General features: G+C 35.4%; 2 protein-coding genes across 10 annotated transcripts; one reads left to right on the plus strand and one right to left on the minus strand.

Annotated features, from left to right (window-relative positions):
• Window positions 1–709: 709 nt before the first annotated feature.
• LOC145061426 (F-box protein VBF-like) lies at window positions 710–1,975 on the minus strand. Its single transcript, XM_079008892.1, has 3 exons — window positions 1,636–1,975; window positions 1,429–1,547; window positions 710–1,339 (listed from the first exon to the last, which is right to left on the minus strand). Exons 1-3 carry the CDS (start codon window positions 1,894–1,896, stop codon window positions 880–882), a joined length of 840 nt encoding a protein of 279 aa, XP_078865018.1. The 5' UTR covers window positions 1,897–1,975; the 3' UTR covers window positions 710–879.
• A 1,333-nt stretch (window positions 1,976–3,308) lies between these two features.
• Window positions 3,309–5,819, plus strand: LOC145061756 (adenylyl-sulfate kinase 2, chloroplastic-like). 9 transcript variants are annotated; one of them, XR_013687310.1, is made up of 8 exons: window positions 3,309–3,524; window positions 3,677–3,826; window positions 3,929–4,047; window positions 4,167–4,251; window positions 4,310–4,356; window positions 4,488–4,603; window positions 4,705–4,892; window positions 5,557–5,819. XR_013687310.1 is itself a non-coding variant. In XM_079009308.1 (7 exons), exons 1-7 carry the CDS (start codon window positions 3,458–3,460, stop codon window positions 5,561–5,563), a joined length of 597 nt encoding a protein of 198 aa, XP_078865434.1. In that variant the 5' UTR covers window positions 3,309–3,457; the 3' UTR covers window positions 5,564–5,819. The 9 variants fall into 9 exon arrangements, 2 of the variants coding, with proteins under 2 accessions (XP_078865434.1, XP_078865435.1); XR_013687305.1 differs by lacking the exon at window positions 4,310–4,356 and having other exon boundaries at window positions 4,488–4,608; window positions 4,705–4,752; window positions 4,831–4,892; XR_013687308.1 differs by lacking the exon at window positions 4,310–4,356 and having other exon boundaries at window positions 4,705–4,752; window positions 4,831–4,892.
• Window positions 5,820–19,603: the final 13,784 nt, after the last annotated feature.

Raw genomic sequence — 19,603 nt, forward strand, 5'->3', positions numbered from 1 at the left:
TAACTATAAAAAATATTTTTGTTTTTCAAATTTTCATTATTGTGCTCATTTTTTTTAGAGAATTACATTTTAAGAACATTAATTTTTTCAAATTTTTTTAAAGAAAAAAAAGTTATGGTCAAAAAACTAAGCGGGTGAAAAAAAACTCAACAACTAATAAGAGTTGGACCCTTGCCATGCTGGGGAGTGAGGACACCTATCTATCTGCTCCTCGAGAGGCCACATGGCCGAATTTTTCTTTTCTTTTTTCTTTTAATTTTTTTGCTTTTGTCATTGTACCTTTCAAACAATTAACATTTTCAGAAATTATCTAAATCTCACAATTAATTATGAAAATGTCATATCATCGTGCGAGATTTTAACGATAAATAAAATGAAATCCTGGTCAATTATTTTTTCAATCTTAAGGTTAAAAATAGTTATCACGGTTCCTATTATTTTTTGAGTTCCTAGTTGATCATATATATATATATATATATATATATATATATATATATATATATATATATATATATATATATATATATATATATATATATATATATATATATAATTCTTAATCAAACATCTTTATCAAACGTAGCTTTTTGATTAAAGTCGTATTTATATAACTCAAAAACTACAAAATTTCCAGAAAGGATTCTTTAAAGTTGGATTTATGCAAGTGAAGAATGTCACGCATTTGAGATACATTATAAATGACCACATATTTACGTCAATGCAATACATTGTTTTCCCATTAACAAAAAAAATTATCTATATGCACAAAAAAATAATAGAATATTATGGCCTTTACATTATGGAATTTCTTTTAAAAGAATTTAGAATTGTTATGCTTTGTTAGAAAATATTATGAAAGAACTTGTAGCATTAATGGTCTTAACATTTAGGCCTAACTTCAATTCCTTCAATGATGAGTCCTCCCTTTAGCTGATGTCCCTTCACTTCCATTAAATTCATTTTCACCTCCTCACTTTTTTCTCCAACAAAGAATTCTCCAAGCTCAATTTCCATCCATCCATCCTCTCTCTTGTTTGGACGTCGGCCTTCTCCTTCCACCACCAGCTTTTCCATCATTCTCCTCCGGTTCAAAAATAACAAGGATTCGAGCTGTTTCTTTCTTTCATCTAGAGGGCATAAATACGCAGTGTTGGAAACAGAGCATTCGTTCATGGAAACTGATATCTCAGATGCAATAGAGTCCAACCCAAATGCACGATCTGAAACTTGTATGATGAGATAGGTTCCATATGTCGTGTTAGGAGACAAATCTTGGGTATTTATTCTTCCTTCGATTTCTATGTTAGATATAGATTTAAGCTCTATCACCTCAGAAAATCTGTACAATTCATAAAAATTGTAATGAATGTTAGCATATAGTTCGTATTTCACCAATGGATTAGATTAAAATGTAAATATCTAACTAACCTTGATGAGGAACGGGTTGTCCATGTCCAATGGTTTGGTTCATCACTTAAAGAAATGGAAAGTGCTCTTGCTGATAGAACAAAACACTTTTTCCCACTTATTTTATTCAAAGAAAAGATCTGCATGGATTAAACAAAACAAAATCAATAACTTAACCAAAGAATAGAGACTTCCATTCTTCAAAAAGTAAAATACAATCAAACTTACCCTGATTCCACCATCTATGAGAACGGAATCACAAAGCTTGAAATACAGTTCTTTTTTGGATGAGAAGTTAATTTGAGAGTGTGTTCTTGAGAGAATAGCAGAGTGATCGAATGACAAGAATCTGCTCCAAACCATGTCGGATTCAGCAGCCGATTGCAAAGATGAAGATGCTAGCATTAATCTACATGCATCTGCAGCAGAAGTGAGAGATACAATGGTGGAAACACAGTCTTCTGGCAACATGTTTAATCTGGTGGCCATTTTTAGATTTCAAGATTTCTTGATTTTTTGATGATGATGAAGATGAAATGGAGCGTGAGTTGATGTGTGGATATCTATTGGGATAAAGCGTGGTTTTATAGTAATTGAGATTTGAGATGAAGTACGTTGTTTCTGGGAACCAGTTGTATGGCTGACTGGATGTGGTCATTAAAGTCTTTGGCAAGTTGCATGAGAATTATGGAACGTATACTTTATTGCAGTTGAATTGGACTCGGTCAATTATTTTGGGTCATAAATACCCACGGAACATTGTTTTTGTAAGAACGACAAGAGTGGCTTCAAAGTCCATTTGAAATACATTTTAAATTCATTTAATGTATATTTTAAAAGACTTTTTCTTTTATTTTGGAAAAAAAATTAAGAGATGCGTATATAAGTATAAAGTGAAGTAAGTGGAAAGTATGCTTCACGAAGGCCACCCACACCCCGTTGACGGACTGTTATCCAGAAGTTTCAAAGCGACTTCCGAGATATTTAAAACAATGGCATAAGTTAACACGTGCGTTTTATTTTGATTTTAAAACAAAAATCCACCACTGTCGTTTTTTATTTAACAATTTGATAGAGACCGGGTTGTAATTTAGACCAACAAAATATGGTGGTCGGATATACCATTTCACCATCATATTAAAAAAACTACAAATAAATAAATAAATAAATAATCAACTCATCCTACCTATCATCATTTGTCCATCATTATATAAATACATTAATTTTGGGTTCCCAATTCAACAGTTATTGGTATACTCTGTTGATTGGACCAAAATTTTAGTGGTATACTCTGTTGCACAGTTTTTACTACATGCCCCCCACCGCCATCATCCTCCAATTAATCCTTTTTGGGTGTAACCCCCACCCCTCCACCGCCTAATCCGGTTCCCGTTTAATTTCTCCTCATTATTCCAGAACCCTCTTCGTTTCTCTTCTGCTTCATTCTGCCATCCATACCCTTCACCGCCTCTCTCTACTCCCTGCTTCGCACCTTGATGCTTCCGACCGCTCCCGCTTTTCATTTGGAACATCGATTGCACCAAAAAGCCTTCGATTTTACCCTCCGCTTCCTCCACCTCGCCTGCACCGCCCCTTGACACTGTTCATCGGGTTACTACAGGTTAAAGCTTTTTACTTCCCGATCTTTCCATTGACACTGTGATTCTTCCAGTTCCTTCTCCACCGCCACTTTCTCAAATCATCTTCCCCAATAGATGGAGGTAGGGTTCGTGAACTTCCTGACAACGTCGCTAGATTGCCGTCGGAACTTAACGTCAACGTCGACGAACTTGTCGCATATCAATGCAAAGGAGTCTCCTCGAATGTCTTCGTTAAAATCCGGTATTGAAGTCAAATCGAATGAAAGTGGTATCATCACCAATTCGGATGATTTGAATGGTACTAAATTGTAACAAATGCAAATTATAAAGTTGATTATCTCGAATATTCTGTAACTATTTCATGAAAAGTAAGTTCGATTCGTCATGAAATCTCAACAAAGGGAAAGCGATCCACGAATATCGTTTGGCATAAATGTTCTGTAGAGAAAATGGACAGACATGAGTTGCTTCAGCAAAAAGGTTGCGTCGTTTGGATTACTGGCCTCAGTGGTTCAGGTTAGTAGTTTTAGTTCATAACAATCAACAAAAACTCCATTTTTTTCAAGCTCTATGATCTAATTACACATAGTAATCAAGTCCTTTTCAGATCTGAAAATGCTTTTTAGATCGTATTTCATTTTCAACTTAGTTTATGAACACGAATTCAGGAAAAAGCACCTTGGCTTGTGCATTATCACGAGCTTTGCATTCACAAGGGAAGCTGACATACGTCCTTGATGGTGATAATGTCAGGCATGGTCTTAATCGTGATCTTACTTTCAAACCCGAAGATCGTGCTGAGAGTATTCGAAGAATTGGTGGGTTTTCACTTTTCAATTCCTTCACATCTCATCTTAACCAAACCTCTTCTATTCTCCTTATCCTCTAATTACATCACATCATGGATTATTACTTATTAGGAGAAGTTGCAAAACTCTTCTCTGATGCTGGAATCATCTGCATAGCGAGTGTCATATCTCCCTACAGGAAAGATCGTGATGCTATTCGATCAATACTCCCAGATGGCGATTTCATTGAGGTTTCTTCTACTTCTATTATTTGATTCTATGATTCTATGATTCTATGATTCTATCATCTATACCTATAAATTTGAGCTTTTTCTTTTCTTCTAATGATTCATTTTATGTTTTCAAACAGGTTTTCATGGATATGCCTTTACAAATTTGTGAGGCTAGAGATCTAAAGGGTTTATACAAGCTTGCAAGAGCTGGAAAGATTAAAGGTAATTTTTTTAATGACAAAAAGATTATATTTTTATTAAATTCAATTTGATGTGTTAGGGTTTACTGGGGTTGATGATCCATATGAGCCTCCAATAAATTCAGAGGTATGTTAAGTATTAACATCGGAGAAATCAAGATAATGCCCTACCCCACTCCATCCTCCACACACTCACACACACAAATGTTCTATGTGGAAAGTTCTGTATTGAATCATTAATATGATAAAATGTTTCAGGGCATAATTATATTGGATCCGAGCACTTAGTTCTTGGTTTGCTTCGTGAGGGTGAAGGAGTAGCAGCTGGTGTTCTTGAGAATTTAGGTCCAAACCCGAATAACATTCGCACACAGGCAAGGTTTAAGTTTTAACATTATCTTCTACACTTGATTTGGTTATTTGCAAAATAGTTTTGTTTTTTGTTCCAGATTTTAACATGTAAATGTTTGGATAGGTTATCAGAATGGTTGGTGAGAGTGCAGAAGCTGTGGGTGCTGGATAGGTGAGTCTCTCTGTCTCTGGTATATAGATAAACATCAATTGACCAGTGTTTTACACTAATTTGATTTTCAATTTTGAGGCTGAACTAATGATAAAAACTGCTGGAGATTCAGAACTTCAATAGCTCTTGCATACTTTCAGGTCCAGAATTCATATTTCATAAGAAGATTATAATTTCTCATTGCTTACATAACTATTGCTTATTATTGTGATATTTATGAATATTCAGATTGTTGGTAAAAAAAATACATAACAAAATGATTGCATCTACTTTCTCGAGTTTTTTTTTCTTTTGTGTGTGTGTGTATGCATTTGTCAAATTTTGAATTGCAGGTTACCCACAAATATTTATCCAAATGTTTTGTATTCAAGAGTAATTAATTTTTTTTTCTTAAAAAATATCTTGATTTTAATTTCTTTCGAATAGCAAATTTTTAATATGATTGTTCACATCTTCACAGGGAATATGCTTATTGATTCAATATTAGGTTTAGGTTTAAAACTATTGAAAAGTTGAGTCGATGTTGGGTTTTGTTTTGTTCAGCACTCTAGATATGATTATATGAATCAATGCCTATCAAACAATTTTTTTTACATTAAAGTAGAATAGAAGGTCGACAGGTAGGCAAAAATTGTAATATGCATGTGAAGGAATCCATATAAACATGGCATTCTTTATGGTAGTCCGGATTCTTCTGTGACCATTAATGCTAAATATGTGGATTTAGGGTCTGCCCTAATGTCTAAAAGAAATATAATTACATATGATAATCTTCCTTTTGATTTTGTTGCAAATTTTTGACAGGTTATGACACTATGGCTTAGGAGGTATAAAGGTTAAGGTTCCATGCTGTTATAAAAAGAGCTTTAAGTTTAATTTTAAATATTTTTGATCTTATTCGTGTAACTGGTGTTAAACAATATATATTTTTTCATATTATGGTTGTAGGGATATACATAAATATATGTGTATTGAATTTTGTTTGTTTTACACTCTCTACTAGAAACCGTGTTCAAGGATGTTATTGGGTAGGGATATATACAAATATATGTGTAGGTATATGAGTATGATCTTGTGTATGCAGACTGTATATTGCTATATGTTTGTTTTAATGTCCTTCACTACATAACATAAAGAATACTCACCTAAATCACGACATCATTTTTATTTTTATATTATTTAAATATAGAAGTATGTAAAATAAAAACTAAATTAAAAAAATACATTAGTAAAATAAAAATAATAATACATTAATAAAGATAATTAACAATGTCAAATTAATCAATTTAACTATATAGTATAAACATACCATTTGTATCATCACATGCCTCTAAAGGCTATACACTCCACGTGTATCATTCACCAGCGTAAAAACATTTATTAATAGAAAATGAGGCATCTACGATGGAATGAACAACGAAAAATATCGGTACGTAATCAGCGACGGATTTGCTAGGGAACAACGACAAAAAATTACTAGGCTCCTTTAACCCTCAGCTCTACTCGATAAATCTCGATAGATCCCTCACTAATTTTTATTCCATCCCATATTTTATTTTCACTGATTTTCAATTCCCTCTCAATATTTAGTTCCCCCGATGTCTCCCTCCCAAATTATAATACTAGAACATTTTTCCCTCATTTCAACCCGCCACCCCACCCCCAACATCGTCGATTTGGCTACCCTACCCTCCAACATCGTCGATTTGTAACTCTAGGTATGTCTCAACATTCAGTTTCAAGATTGATATAATCTATATGCCTGAATATACACATTCAGCAATAAAATTGCAATTTCAAATGAGTTCAGGGTACGACATTCAAGCAACTATTTTCACACCCCAACATCATCCATTCTGGCCACTGCCTACTAATCACAGTTGACTTACGACTTTAGGTACATGATCGGTTTTTCTTTGAGGCGGCTATTAGTTTTTCTTTGATGAAGTTCCAATTTCAAACCAGTTTAGGGTACGACTTTAGGTACATTCCGTCTAAGGTTATGATACTTGGAGATTTCTGAAAGTGTCGTTTGTTTTAAATTTTTCTTCAAATCTGTACCACCCTATCTTGCAAGTAACTTCAAATTCATCCCTTGGGTTTTAGTTATGTCATTTTTGGTCCTTGGATTGGTAAGAAGTGCCTATGGGAAGCCCTAGTGGCAAGATGGTAATTTTGGAGCATGAGTAGTACACAGGGCGAACATGTGAGTACGCTAGGCGTACACATATGTACGTTAGGTGTACGTGTGTCCGGGTGAAAACCCTAATTTTTAGGGTTTGTGGAGTATTTAAGCACCGTTATGGGTCATTTTGACTCACTCTTTCAGCCTCCAAGTCCTTTAGCCGTTTTGAGAGAACCCTAACCCCCATAGTGATCATCTTGAGCTTATAGGGTGATTTTTGTGTGCCAAAAGGATAAGTTAGTGCATCAAAGGAGTCAAGGAAGGAAGCAAGCTTGTAGATCTGGGATTATCATCTTATTGGGAAGCTCTAGAAGGTATAAAGCTTCTACCTTTATGCTTGGATTGTTTAGATCTTTTTTTGGTTACTTTTTGGTAATCTTCTTGTCCCAAGAGTCCTAATATGGTGCATGCTTTGCTTTTGTCGTGTTAGGCTATCCTTTCAGACCCTAGGATGGGTCTTAAGGCATTAAAATGAGGTCCCTTGAGCTAATTAAGTTAATTGTTATTTATAGGAGGTCTTAATGGATTAAGACCATGTATTAAACCCTTTTTGGATGACCAAAGTCTTAAAGTTAGAGACTTAATGGTTCTAGAGTGCTTTTGGATCATGGATATGAAGTTTGAGATCAGGTTCTTAATCCATTAAGTACTTATGGGAGTTTTAAGCCTTATGAGGGTACACTCCGCGTAAGTTGATGTATGCCCCGTGTTTTGAGTTAACCACTCCGATGGTGGTCAATGCGAGGCGGAGTACGCCCAACGTACCGAAGGGTTATGCCCCGCGTACACCTTCTGTTTGGACTTTGGACTTGGGCTTCGGGTGTTGGGCCATCTTTTGGTCTTGAATTCTTTGGCCCTGTTTCGACTTATGGGTATGAGTGTTTTGGGCTGATTTGAGAGTTGGACCTTAGGATAAGGGCAAATAATTATGGGCCTTGAGGTAATTTGGGACTTTTGGATCAAGAATTGGGCTCAGGTCTTGGCCCAATTAAGGAAAGGGTAAAATTGATATTTACCCTAAGTATGAATCATTATTCAAGGATGATAATCTAATTGTTAACTGGATGTTTGTTTTGTTGTGTTAGTTCGAGATTTTTGTGAGCCAACAATCGGAGGTTATCAGTATGATTCAACATTGCGAGGTAAGTTTTCCTCACTATACTTTTGGGTCGAAGGCACCACGGCTAGACCTTAGGTTGATAACCTGATATTGTTGATATGCCGAGTATGGAATAGATATGTATGAGCGTGCTAGTTCTTGATATGCAAGTCTGGTAGATCTATAAGACTACCTATGATTCTATCTGTAGGATTATTTGCATATGTTGGTTATCAGTTAGTATATTGTGTTGGGTTGAGGTTGTACTGTTTCGTGCTATAGCCAACAAACCCTGGGACATTCCAGATATGAGTTGAGGGCCGGGTATGGCATGCCAGACTCATAATGAGGGCTCAATAGCATTCCAGATATGAGTTGAGGACTCAGTTGGTATGCCAGAATTATATTGAGGGCTTGAGGGTATTGGAGCAATCCAGATATGAGCTGAGGGCTAGGTAGGGCATGCCAGACTCATACTGAGGGCTCAATAGCATTCCAGATACGAGCTAAGGACCCGATTGGTATGTCAAACTCATACTGAGGGCTGAACATTGATAATTCAGTTCAATGACTGATCGATATAGGGAACAAGCCAGACATAAGCTGTGGGCCCCAGGGGTAAGCCAAACTTATGTTGTGGGCTCAGTAGCAAGCCAGATGTGAGCTGTGGGCCCGATAGGGAAGCCAGACTCACACTATGGGCTCAGGGGTAATCTAGTATTTTAGCTGTGGACCCATTGCATGCTGTTATTTTTATATATGTGATCGTTTGTGTGATTGGTATTTTGGGGGAACTCACTAAGCTTCGTGCTTACAATTTTGGTTTATCTAGTATTTTAGCTGTGGACCCATTGCATGCTGTTATTTTTATATATGTGATTGTTTGTGTGATTGGTATTTTGGGGGAACTCACTAAGCTTCGTACTTACAATTTTGGTTTATGGTTTCAGGTACTTTTGTGGATCGTGTCAAGGGGAAGGCATGACCGTACACATCCTCATGTTTTGGACTTATAATTCCTGGGAAAATCTGATAATGTGAATGTTTTGAAAACAATGTTGAAAGCGATTCTGATTTTTGAAGTAATGCTTTAGAAACAATGGTTTTGTAAATACTTCTTTTAAAAATAGGGTTATTTTGAAAAGTTTAAATTTTATGAATTTTTATGGATGTTACAAAATCTTTATCATCTGATTACCTACATACATGTGCTTATTGCATCCAGTCCATTTCTTATTACATATTTATCCTCTATTACTTTTCAGCGTTTGCTTTTTGCTACTTGATAAGTCGAACACCTAGTGTTCAATGAACGTCCTTAGTGGGAAAGAACAATGTATATACTCCTTTTATTCCCCACCGTTTATATCACTATTGTAATTTTTTTTTCTTTTTGTTAATTTTGAAGGGGGGGGGGGGGGGGGGGGGAAGAGAAGGACGCCTCACAGGAAGTTTGAGCACCCCAAACATGGTTCCCTTGAATTTTTATCCTAGGAAACGTTCTGCTCGCCCCATGAGGAAAGGTATACATGGTTTTTTTTGTCACATAGCCTAGGAATTGTGTGATTATGATGTTCTAAGGAATGTAATGATTTGTTATCTTTCTTGAATTCACTGAAAGAAGTTTCAGTACATAGTTTACTTATTTACCAATTATTTCTTCCTTAAACATGATTTTTAGGTTGACTTGCTTGCATAGAGCATATAATTGTGAAATCATGCTTACTAAAATAAAGATTACATTTGAGGAAATGGGTGGTGTGAATTGTCCTCGTAATCCTCACTATTTTTTGAGTACTCACTGGAACTAGACCATATATATATATATATATATATATATATATATATATATATATATATATATATATAAATTGCTTAGTGATATTTTCACTAAACTACAGAGAAAATAATCAATAAGGAGCTATACACTTGTGGTGTATGACTTCCTTTCTAATAAATGTCTAGATTTTTTAACACTCAATTTTATTTTGAAAATTTTGAAACTTTTGAAATAAACACAAAACCATTCTTCGTTACAATTTATTTTCAAAATAAGTTTCACATCAGAGTTTTCCCAGAAATCATCACACAAAACATGAAGAGGTGCACGATCAAGCCTTTGCCTTCCCGTGATCATCTGAAGTACCCGAAACAAAACCAAAAACTGTAAGCCCAAAGCTTAGTGAGTCTTCCTCAAAATACCATCACGTAAACATAACCAATAACAACATGCATAATGAGCCTTCAACCTGAATGGACCACCTCGCAGGGCCTTCAGCCTATTTGGACCGCTCCCGAGCCTTTGGCATGAGTAGACCACCTCACAAGGCATTCAGCCTATCCGGACCTCTAACCGGGCCTTCAGCCTGACTGGACCGCCTCATAGGCCTTTAGTCTATTTGGGCCGCCCTAGGTTTGTTAGCCTTCAACACATAACAAGACTGCCTCAACCCAACCACACACACACATGTCGACATATATATACCAATTAAACACATAACCAGTCAACAGACAAACATGCAAATCTTACTGTAATGGTGTTTGATCGAGTATGAGAATCAAATCAGAGTAAAACGATGTAATATGACCATAAAAAGTAAGTAAGGTCTGGTTTAGCTCATTTTACTTTCAGAGAACAAGAGTACAAAACTGATAGTAAATGATGGGAAAACTCTACTATCAACTCTATGTTCAGCTCCTATTTATAGGAGGCTGAAAGTACAAAAAATACTAAGGCTAGACATTAAGCTTCGTCAAAAAGATTCCTTAGCAAATACATAAGGAAACATACGAAACTATCTATTACACAGACTTCGACATAGTACAAGATATTTCAACTCTACAATCTCCCCCTTTGTAAACATGTCGAACTTCTCAATTCATTAGAATCTGTGCAGCAAAGTGCATCATCCTTCGTATCTCCGAGTACCATGTCAAAATTTTCCTTAACACAACTTTATCTCCATCATTATTCTTCTTGAAATTATTCATACAAACAATGAAGTTCATATATTGAGATGTAGTATATCTTTCCACTTCACTTGCTTGGAACAAAAACCTCTTAGCTTTGCCATTCTTATCTTTTCCTGCAAAGACCAATCCAAAAGGCTTTAAGCATATCTCCCCATCATCATATTTCTTCAGTTCAGCTTGGGTCTTCGACACTTCCATAGAAACTTTCACTTCCCTTCCCATTGCTGATGCTAACTCCACATCAGTCAATGCTAGACAATCATAGTAATTGTCTATGAAGATTTTGATATGGGCAAGACCAAGACTCAATACATCTTTGTTAGTCCCTTGAATTTGCGAAGCCTCCATGTCTTTCAAGATTAATGCTGATGGGTTTTGAGCATTCTAACACTTCCTAAGTGTACATGCAACCCTAATAACTTTGGATCTATGTTTGTCTAATTATCATGCAAAGTTGAATTCCAAGGTTATATTCCTATCTATCATACATGGGGAACATTTTTATCTTGAATGAAAGATAGAATAACATACCTTGTTGTTGATTATGATCCTTGAAACCTTGTGAGCCTAGCACCCTAAGTGTGATGCCTCAAATGCTTCACACAACACCAAATTCAAAGGAGTAAACTTTGAGAGAATCTTACACTTGCAAAAATCGGCTCCAGCCCTCTTGTTTTCTAGTGTATCCGATTTTGGGGAGAACACCTTTGTTTATATAGTGTGTTTCATTAGGTAAACCCTAATGTAACATGACTCTTCATTTCATGATCCATGGGTTACCTCCATGGAGCATCCTATGGGTGGAACCCAACTTGATAATCCATGGAGCCTCTTAGCCCACTATATAATATATGGAAGACTTACATAATCTACCCACATATTTAATTAGTTATCTTTTGATCACTTAATTAATTCTTGATCAAAACTAATTAGATAATATTATTAATATATTAGAACTTATAATATATTAATAAACCATAAGTGTTATTTCTCTCATTTTAGTTTATCCAATTACATGGTGCCATGCAACCCAAATGGACCGTGCCGGGTCGGGTCAAGTACATACCAAAAATAGTTATGGATTTAGACACCTTATCCAACAGTCTCCCACTTGGATAATGTCACACCCCAAAACTAGGAACGGCGAAAACGTTCTGGGGCGGAGGACGTCATGTACAATATCACAACAATGAATAGTAGTAAACAAGCAACAACATCATCCATTGCATTAATAATATAATTTTAATACAAGTGTTCTGATATGTCTAATAGACACTAAAGTATAAATCAAAATGAAAGATGAGTCTTGAACGGGCTCCATCTTCTCTAAACCTTGCATCGGTACTTGTCTACTGTTGACCTGTGGATACAAGTTATTTTGAAAGAGAGTATCAACTTTAAAGCTGGTGAGATCATAAGTATTTTAGTGTCTGAATTTGTAAGAAAGTATTTGTAAGTATGCGAAGTGTAAGTATGTAAAAGTTTTGAATCTCCTAGAAACCCTATGTTTCCTACTAAAAGTAACCTTCTACTAAGGCATCTAGTATCTGTGTGTTTCTCTTGTAAGTGTGTGTATTTTCCCAAATCCGACTATCGTTAACCAAAAACATAGCTTTTACATTACCGTGCATCGTGTGAATGTTCACGAAGTGAATGTAATGGAAAAATATTAAATTATTGTAGTATTGTAATAAGTGACTATTGCTGTACTAACTACCTTAAACTAATCATAATTTAAAGTACCATGTGATCGGCTTGTATCCTTCTACCGACTATAGAATGCGACAATGTACAATGTCAGAGAAAAATGACATTTGGAACCCGTAGGCTTGCAAGTCCCACTGTAGCGAGCAGCAAGGTGTAGGATAGTCAATCAAATATAGATCTATACGCAAACTCATACGCTCCCCAATTAAGGAGATTCTGAATACAAAAATGGCCATGGCAGGAAGTGCCATGCCCCATTTAGTGGCTCACATAACTACATGAATGTATATGTAATGAATGTGCTTGCTGTACTGTATGTTCTCCCTCTGTCTAGCCTGTATGTATTGTAATGCTCTGCGTGTACTAGCTGTAATGTGTGTTCTCTCTCTATCTAGCAAGTATTGAAATGTATTGTGTGTACTAGCTGTAATGTGTGTTCTCTCTCTATCTAGCAAGTATTGACTCATGTATGAACTGACTCATTGTATGATTCATTGCTCTAGTAATAGAATTAGTAACTTCCTAAACTACGCCTATTGTAGTTTACTAGTAATATGACTTGTACTTATGAACGTGAACGTATACCCTTGCTACCTAAGGGTATTGAATTGACTGATAGAACATTTATGTCTATATATGTATACATAATATATAACTGATATTTAGATGAACTTCGGACGGATAACCGATGCCTTAAAACCACATCCCAACGAGGAAAAGGAGATAAAGCGAACTAGCCTTCCTAAGTCCTTTAAACATTACTTATATAACTATACATATATAGGCATGCAATTGACAATATAAAAGTATAAAACAAGTTTTGTAAAACCATTGAAACGTTTAGTAACTAAGAAAGGATGACTTGATGTCAGTTTATAAATCGATTTGAAAACAGTTTGTTTGATAAGAACAGTTTAAAGTATAAGGAAAACCTTGGTTTTGAAACACAATTGTAACAGGGTTTGAAAAGAAACATTCAGTATGTAAGACAGTTTAACAAAGAGTTTTAAACAAGTAAAAATGTTTTGGAAAGCCATTTGAAGTAACCTGTTTGGTAAAACAGCTAAAAGAGTAGTAAATCCATTTGTATGCTACTTATTAATCACATGTGATTGATATAATAACTAGCATGATTCAACTTGTATCCCCCCATATTAAAAACATTTAAAATATTGATTAAGGGGGTATGAACTCACCTGTAGCAAGTGGTTTGACTGAACTGACTGAATAGGATGCTAAGTGTCAAGTGAAGACTTGAGCACACACAAGGATCCTAATTAACATATATTAACTCTCATATGTATCCAATTAGTCTTTAAACAACTAATTAACCAAGATTAAACATCCTAAGACATGTAAAACACTTGATCTAAGTGCTATAAGTCCTAAGGATTGTATCTAAGGGCTGTAGGACCTTGCTATTGTGTTTGGGGTTAAAGGGTAAACTCTCTTGGATTTTACGGTTTTGTGACCATAACCCCATGGGTTTACGGTCGTAAACACATGATTTTATAGCCGTAAACTCATGTTCTTTTGACCATTTGTTGCTTTGAAGCTCTACAAGCCATTAGAAGCAATTCTACTCGAAGCATATGTCTATGGAAGTGTTTGTCGCAACAAATCACTCCTGTATGTAGTTTACGGCCCATGGACCACTATTCCATGTGTTTAAGGTCATAAAAAATATTATCTAAGGTATTTTAACGTTTTCAAGTCCTAAACACATCAAGGAAGGGGTCTAAACTAGTTTCCAAAGCTTGAGAAGGGACTAGGGTCCCTTTGGCACACTTTTTAGGGTTTACGGTCCAAGAACATCTTGGACCGTAAACAACTTTGCACTTCACTTTCTTGGGTGCTTTCTTGATATAAGGAAGTATAAGAAGCCTTAAGATACTCTAGGATAGAAGTACTTACAGGATAAAGGCTTGAAATGGTACCAAAAGGCCAAGAAGACTAGTGTGTGTTCTTGGTGTTCTTGAAGATCTAACCTTTTGGAACATTTTTACGGATGGAAGTGTGTTAAAACACTAGATTAAGTGATATACTAACTTAAAAGGGTTAGAAACACTTACTAGGTTGAAGATCTAGGAGGAAAAGTCGGATGCCACTTGAGAGGATTTGAGTTCTAACTTTGAAATGGTGAAAAAGTGTGAAAAATGGCTAAGTGCCATATATATACCACTAGGGTTTACGATCCAAATACCATTTGGGTCGTAAACTCCAAACTCTTAAAGTTTCCTAAACTTCATTGTTGCACAAGAAACTCTAGGGCATCCTCTCTCCTGACATCTCCTAAAGGGTTAGTCCTAACATACTTAAACTTATTCCAAAAAGCTTGAAAGTTTGTAGAAAATGTTTTGACTTCTATTGAAGTGAAGGGTTGTACAGAATAGAAATTTCGGGTTGTGACATCATCCCCCCGTTAGAAGGAATTTCGTCCCGAAATTAGAATTTAGGTAAGGAAGTAAGCATGAATAATCGAGCCAAAAAGTGGGGATACTTCCTAATCGATTGATTCTCGCGCTCCCAAGTGAATTCGGGTCCTTGGTTGGCATTCCAGCGAACCTTCACTAAAGGGAAACGACTATGAATTATTCGCATGACCTCTCGGTCCATGGTCACTGTCACACCCTAAAACCAAGAACGGCGGAAACGTTCAGGGGTGGAGGACGTCATGTACAGTATCACAACAGTGTAAAGTAGTAAACAAGCAACAACATCATCCATTACATTAAAAGTAAAGTTTTAATACATGTGTGTTCTTTCATTGTAATAAGACACCAAAATATACAATCAAAATAAAATACGAGTCTTGTCTGTGCTCCGTCTTCTCAAAACCTAGCCATCGTACCTATCTACTGGTGACCTGAGAATACAAGTTATTTTGAAAGCGAGTATCAGCCTAAAGCTGGTGAATTCATAAGTATTTAAGTGTCATTGTCTTGTTTTGGAAAGCTGTTATGAATACCATGTAAATCTTTAAATGAAACAGTTGATATAAGTATGAAAACCCTAGAAAATCTCTTATTTCCTACTAGTATGAAATGTAGTCTTCTACCAAGACCCGAATGTTTTGCTATGACAATGATAGTTTTTCCTTCTTTTTGACTATTACAAACAGTACTTAGTCTAACTCATCGTTTATGTGAATGTATCACAAAATAAAGTAATAGGAAAAATATAATCATGTAAGTGTTGTCCTTTTGCATTAGGACCAACCCGACATCGCAACTGCCGAAAGGTATAACCTTGAACATCCATAGATTGTTCATTTTCCTCTGTAGCTAGAAGCAGGTTTAAGGAATGGTTAGTCCCGTAAAGGTGCTCCTAATATAAGTATTAACCGTAGGCATCCGTAGATGTTCATTACCTCTGTTGCTAACAGGTGGGTTCCAGAATGGTTAGTCCCATCCAGTTCTCCTTTTGAACTAGGATAGGTAGAATAATTTACACATAATGTACTAGTAAATCATCCTAATGAATCTAGGTACAAGTATCCATGTAAGTGTATACAGGTAAATGTATCTATGTAAAGGTATTCATGTAAGCGTATCTATGTAGACGTATTCATGTAACATGTAATGTATAGACTCATGAATGAACTGACTCTGGTGTAATTCCTTGTGATGGGTTTTGGTCATAAGACATCCTATGTGCTCATACAAACCCTAATGCTTGGATCTAGGTTTCTCTATTGTACATGCAAGTTATCCAAGACTATAAACCCTAATTCTAGCATACAAGTAATCATATTAACATGAGAATAGGTTTATAATATTACCTTGATTGTTATGTAGCAATAACAATCCCAAATCTCCTTGTATTGACTTTGAAAGGCTTAGAGTCACAAGTGTCACTCCTTTAATGGTTCACAAACACCATAAGAAGGAGGATGAAGAGGAGAGAGGATGGAGGCTGCCCAAAACGTGTTCAAACCCTAGAAGAGAAGTTTTTCACGTTTTTGAGCCTTAAGGGTTCTATATATAGTGAGGCTATTAGGGTTATCTAACAAGGAAACCCTAATTTGGATGCTTAAGCCCTAAGCAACCCATGGACTCCTTTAATTAGGGCCTTGTATGATTTCCTTATGGGCTTCCCCATAGAATTCATCCACTCCTTAATTTAAGACAATCCATAGCCCAAATTGCAATTATCTTATAATTACAATTCCAGTCTCTTAAGTTTAATTAATCTCTTTTATTCACAAAACTAATTACCAATTAATTGTTGACTAATATTAATTAAACAATATGATTTCTCCTTTAATATATTATTCTCATAATATATTAATAAATCATATTTCATCCTTTCTCTCCATAATTCATCCTATCAAGTTGCTTTGGTGAAGGCAACCCAAAAGGACCATGCACCATCGAGTCAAGTACATACCAAAATAGTTATGGACTTAGACACTAATCCAACAGTCTCCCACTTGGATAAGTCTAATAACTATTCTGCATATGGCTTCAGATCCTGATCTGCAATCGTAGCTTTCCAAAGGCGCTGTCAACTCTGATCCTATTAGATACGCGTGTCCTTAGATAAGGGATCATATATTCCTCCATTCTAGATATCATATGAGATATGATTTCAAATCATTCTCTTTGTACTATATCTCGATTCCCGATTTATGACGACTGACTAATTGAACAAATCAAATTAGCCCTAGTCTAGCCGAGCATTTATGTTTTTCATCACTAAATCATTGAGGGCCCCAAAGATATCGCTTTTATCCTACTTTGGATAAAAGGAACGGATAAACTTTGATACAATGCTTGCTTGCACTCACCCACCGAATTACACACAACAATATGTTTTATAACACCAAGTTACTAGTACGTTTACATATTATCAATGTGCAACCGATTTGCAAGTTACAACTCACACATGTCGGTTTCAAGAATATAAGATGTTATCGTCTCACCAATCACTCGTGATACAATCCATGGAGTGATCCAAGTGAGCGTGGGTTTAATCCAATGCTCAAATCATATTCATAAGCACTCATGAACGTTGTAGCAAACATTTGCTTATGTCTAATACTCTTTTAGACAATCCACACACCAATTCACGACAGTCTTTATTCATATCTACTTCCAAGATATGAACGACTGTGGCCCGTTCGAATAATTTAATTATTCTTAATAAACTCAATTATTCTGGAAGTCAAAACATGCAAAGTGAAACACAAGAATAATACTAATCCCATATAGCCTCAAACCTTTGAGTATAAATAAAAATCCTTTTATTTATCACCATATCGATTACTCATTATTTATTGTTTCGGGTAATCAACTTCTTACTTGAATTATTACACTTGTCCCATGCTCTTAGCATGCACACAATGTTTACCTATGGTTCTTACTTTGTGAAATAGATCAAATTGAACACATTTCCAGCCATTCTCATTTCACAACTCCTAATCTCTTTTACATAAGTGAAAGAATATCAAATTCTTGCTACTTATAGAATATGCTAGATTCTAACACTTCATGCAATGATCCTTTCGTAATGTCATTGCACCAAAGTCACAAAGACTATTGCCAAAGATATTACAAAGTCCTCTATCGGAGATTGTTACAAGACAATTCCTTAGATATGATGTCTCTCACTCAAAGTACATTCCTTTGAACATCCTTTTGCATAAAAGTTTCTAATCTAGTCATAGATTTTCAATATTCAATTCCCAATATGGACACGCTTCCATATTTTCCATATGACAACTCATTCTTAATAGAATCTTATCTATTCGTAATGATGTCAATATGGTCCATCCAATACCATGCTTCCAACTACTCACAAGTGACCAATCCTTGTCAAACTTTGGATTGTCCTTTGATAGTTGTTTAATTATTTTACTCAAAACCAATTCTAGTCGCTTTTCCCTCTAAGTGCGCTAGACATTTGGAAAATTTTAGAATGGTCAAATATTAAAGCATTTGCAATCGATCCTATACCCGAAGCGTATGAGACAAGATGCATAATGTTTTATTTGCTATGTTCTCAAAAATCGAATTGTGAAGAGGAATGCCGTAATCATAATCGAAATTTTAAGAACACACTATGTACCCTTGACTGAATTTATTAACATTTCTCAACCTAATCCTTTAGATTTGAAATGAAGCATAATATTCTCTCCCTTAATTATAGCAAAACAACTTTACAACCCTTACGACTTTGCAAGGATATAACTCTTGTTTTCTATAATTAATATTGCCAACTTGCAATACGTGCCTTAATAATCATACAATCATAACTTTTATGCTCCCACTATCATGATGATTATTATAAAACATAACACTTATGCTCCCACTAGCTTCGACATGTGTTTAGAAACAGCTTAACTTTCAGAAAAAACAATACTTATTGAATTTCTTAAGTTCATGTTTCTAATACTTAGTGCTTTGATAATATTTTATTAAGGCTTCTTGAACTTATACACCTTTGCCTTAGATAGTTCATATGTGTCTGTAAACAATTTCCAAACCTCACAATTCAAATTATGGAAAGGGATACCGTAACCATAATCGAATTCGAGAATGCAATTTTACAATCACTATCTTCTTAAAATCTTTCTTAGTGAAAGCATTTCCTCACAATCATTTTCATGAAGGAGGAAATCTTATGACACTTAGATTTAAACGGTGTATTTGTTCCTATCCATGTGAATTTGTCAAAACCAAAGTTTACGACAAATTCAAACTCATATGGATCGAACTTTCTTGATCTCTATTTCTTGCCTTTATGGTAGCACAACTGCCCACCATGTCTTCCAAGTAGTTAAGCAGATCACCTCTTCTTATCAATGTACTTTCCATTGATCAAGGTCCTTGCCTTTTATGCATTCAAAGGAGAACTCATAGGACTCACATGCATAATTAACTCAA

Source organism: Lactuca serriola, chromosome 7, assembly GCF_051521515.1.
Source record: "Lactuca serriola cultivar US96UC23 chromosome 7, Lser_US96UC23_V15, whole genome shotgun sequence".
Lineage (NCBI taxonomy): Eukaryota > Viridiplantae > Streptophyta > Magnoliopsida > Asterales > Asteraceae > Lactuca > Lactuca serriola.

Excerpts from the sequence above, each read along its gene's own strand:
- LOC145061426 (XM_079008892.1), bottom strand. The coding sequence starts at position 1,896 with ATGGCCACCAGATTAAACATGTTGCCAGAAGACTGTGTTTCCACCATT. Across the intron at positions 1,548-1,635 it reads TCATAGATGGTGGAATCAGG|ATCTTTTCTTTGAATAAAAT; the intron begins GTAAGTTTGATT and ends TAATCCATGCAG. Across the intron at positions 1,340-1,428 it reads ACAACCCGTTCCTCATCAAG|ATTTTCTGAGGTGATAGAGC; the intron begins GTTAGTTAGATA and ends TGAATTGTACAG.
- LOC145061756 (XM_079009308.1), top strand. The coding sequence starts at position 3,458 with ATGGACAGACATGAGTTGCTTCAGCAAAAAGGTTGCGTCGTTTGGATT. Across the intron at positions 3,525-3,676 it reads TACTGGCCTCAGTGGTTCAG|GAAAAAGCACCTTGGCTTGT; the intron begins GTTAGTAGTTTT and ends ACACGAATTCAG. Across the intron at positions 4,048-4,166 it reads CAGATGGCGATTTCATTGAG|GTTTTCATGGATATGCCTTT; the intron begins GTTTCTTCTACT and ends GTTTTCAAACAG.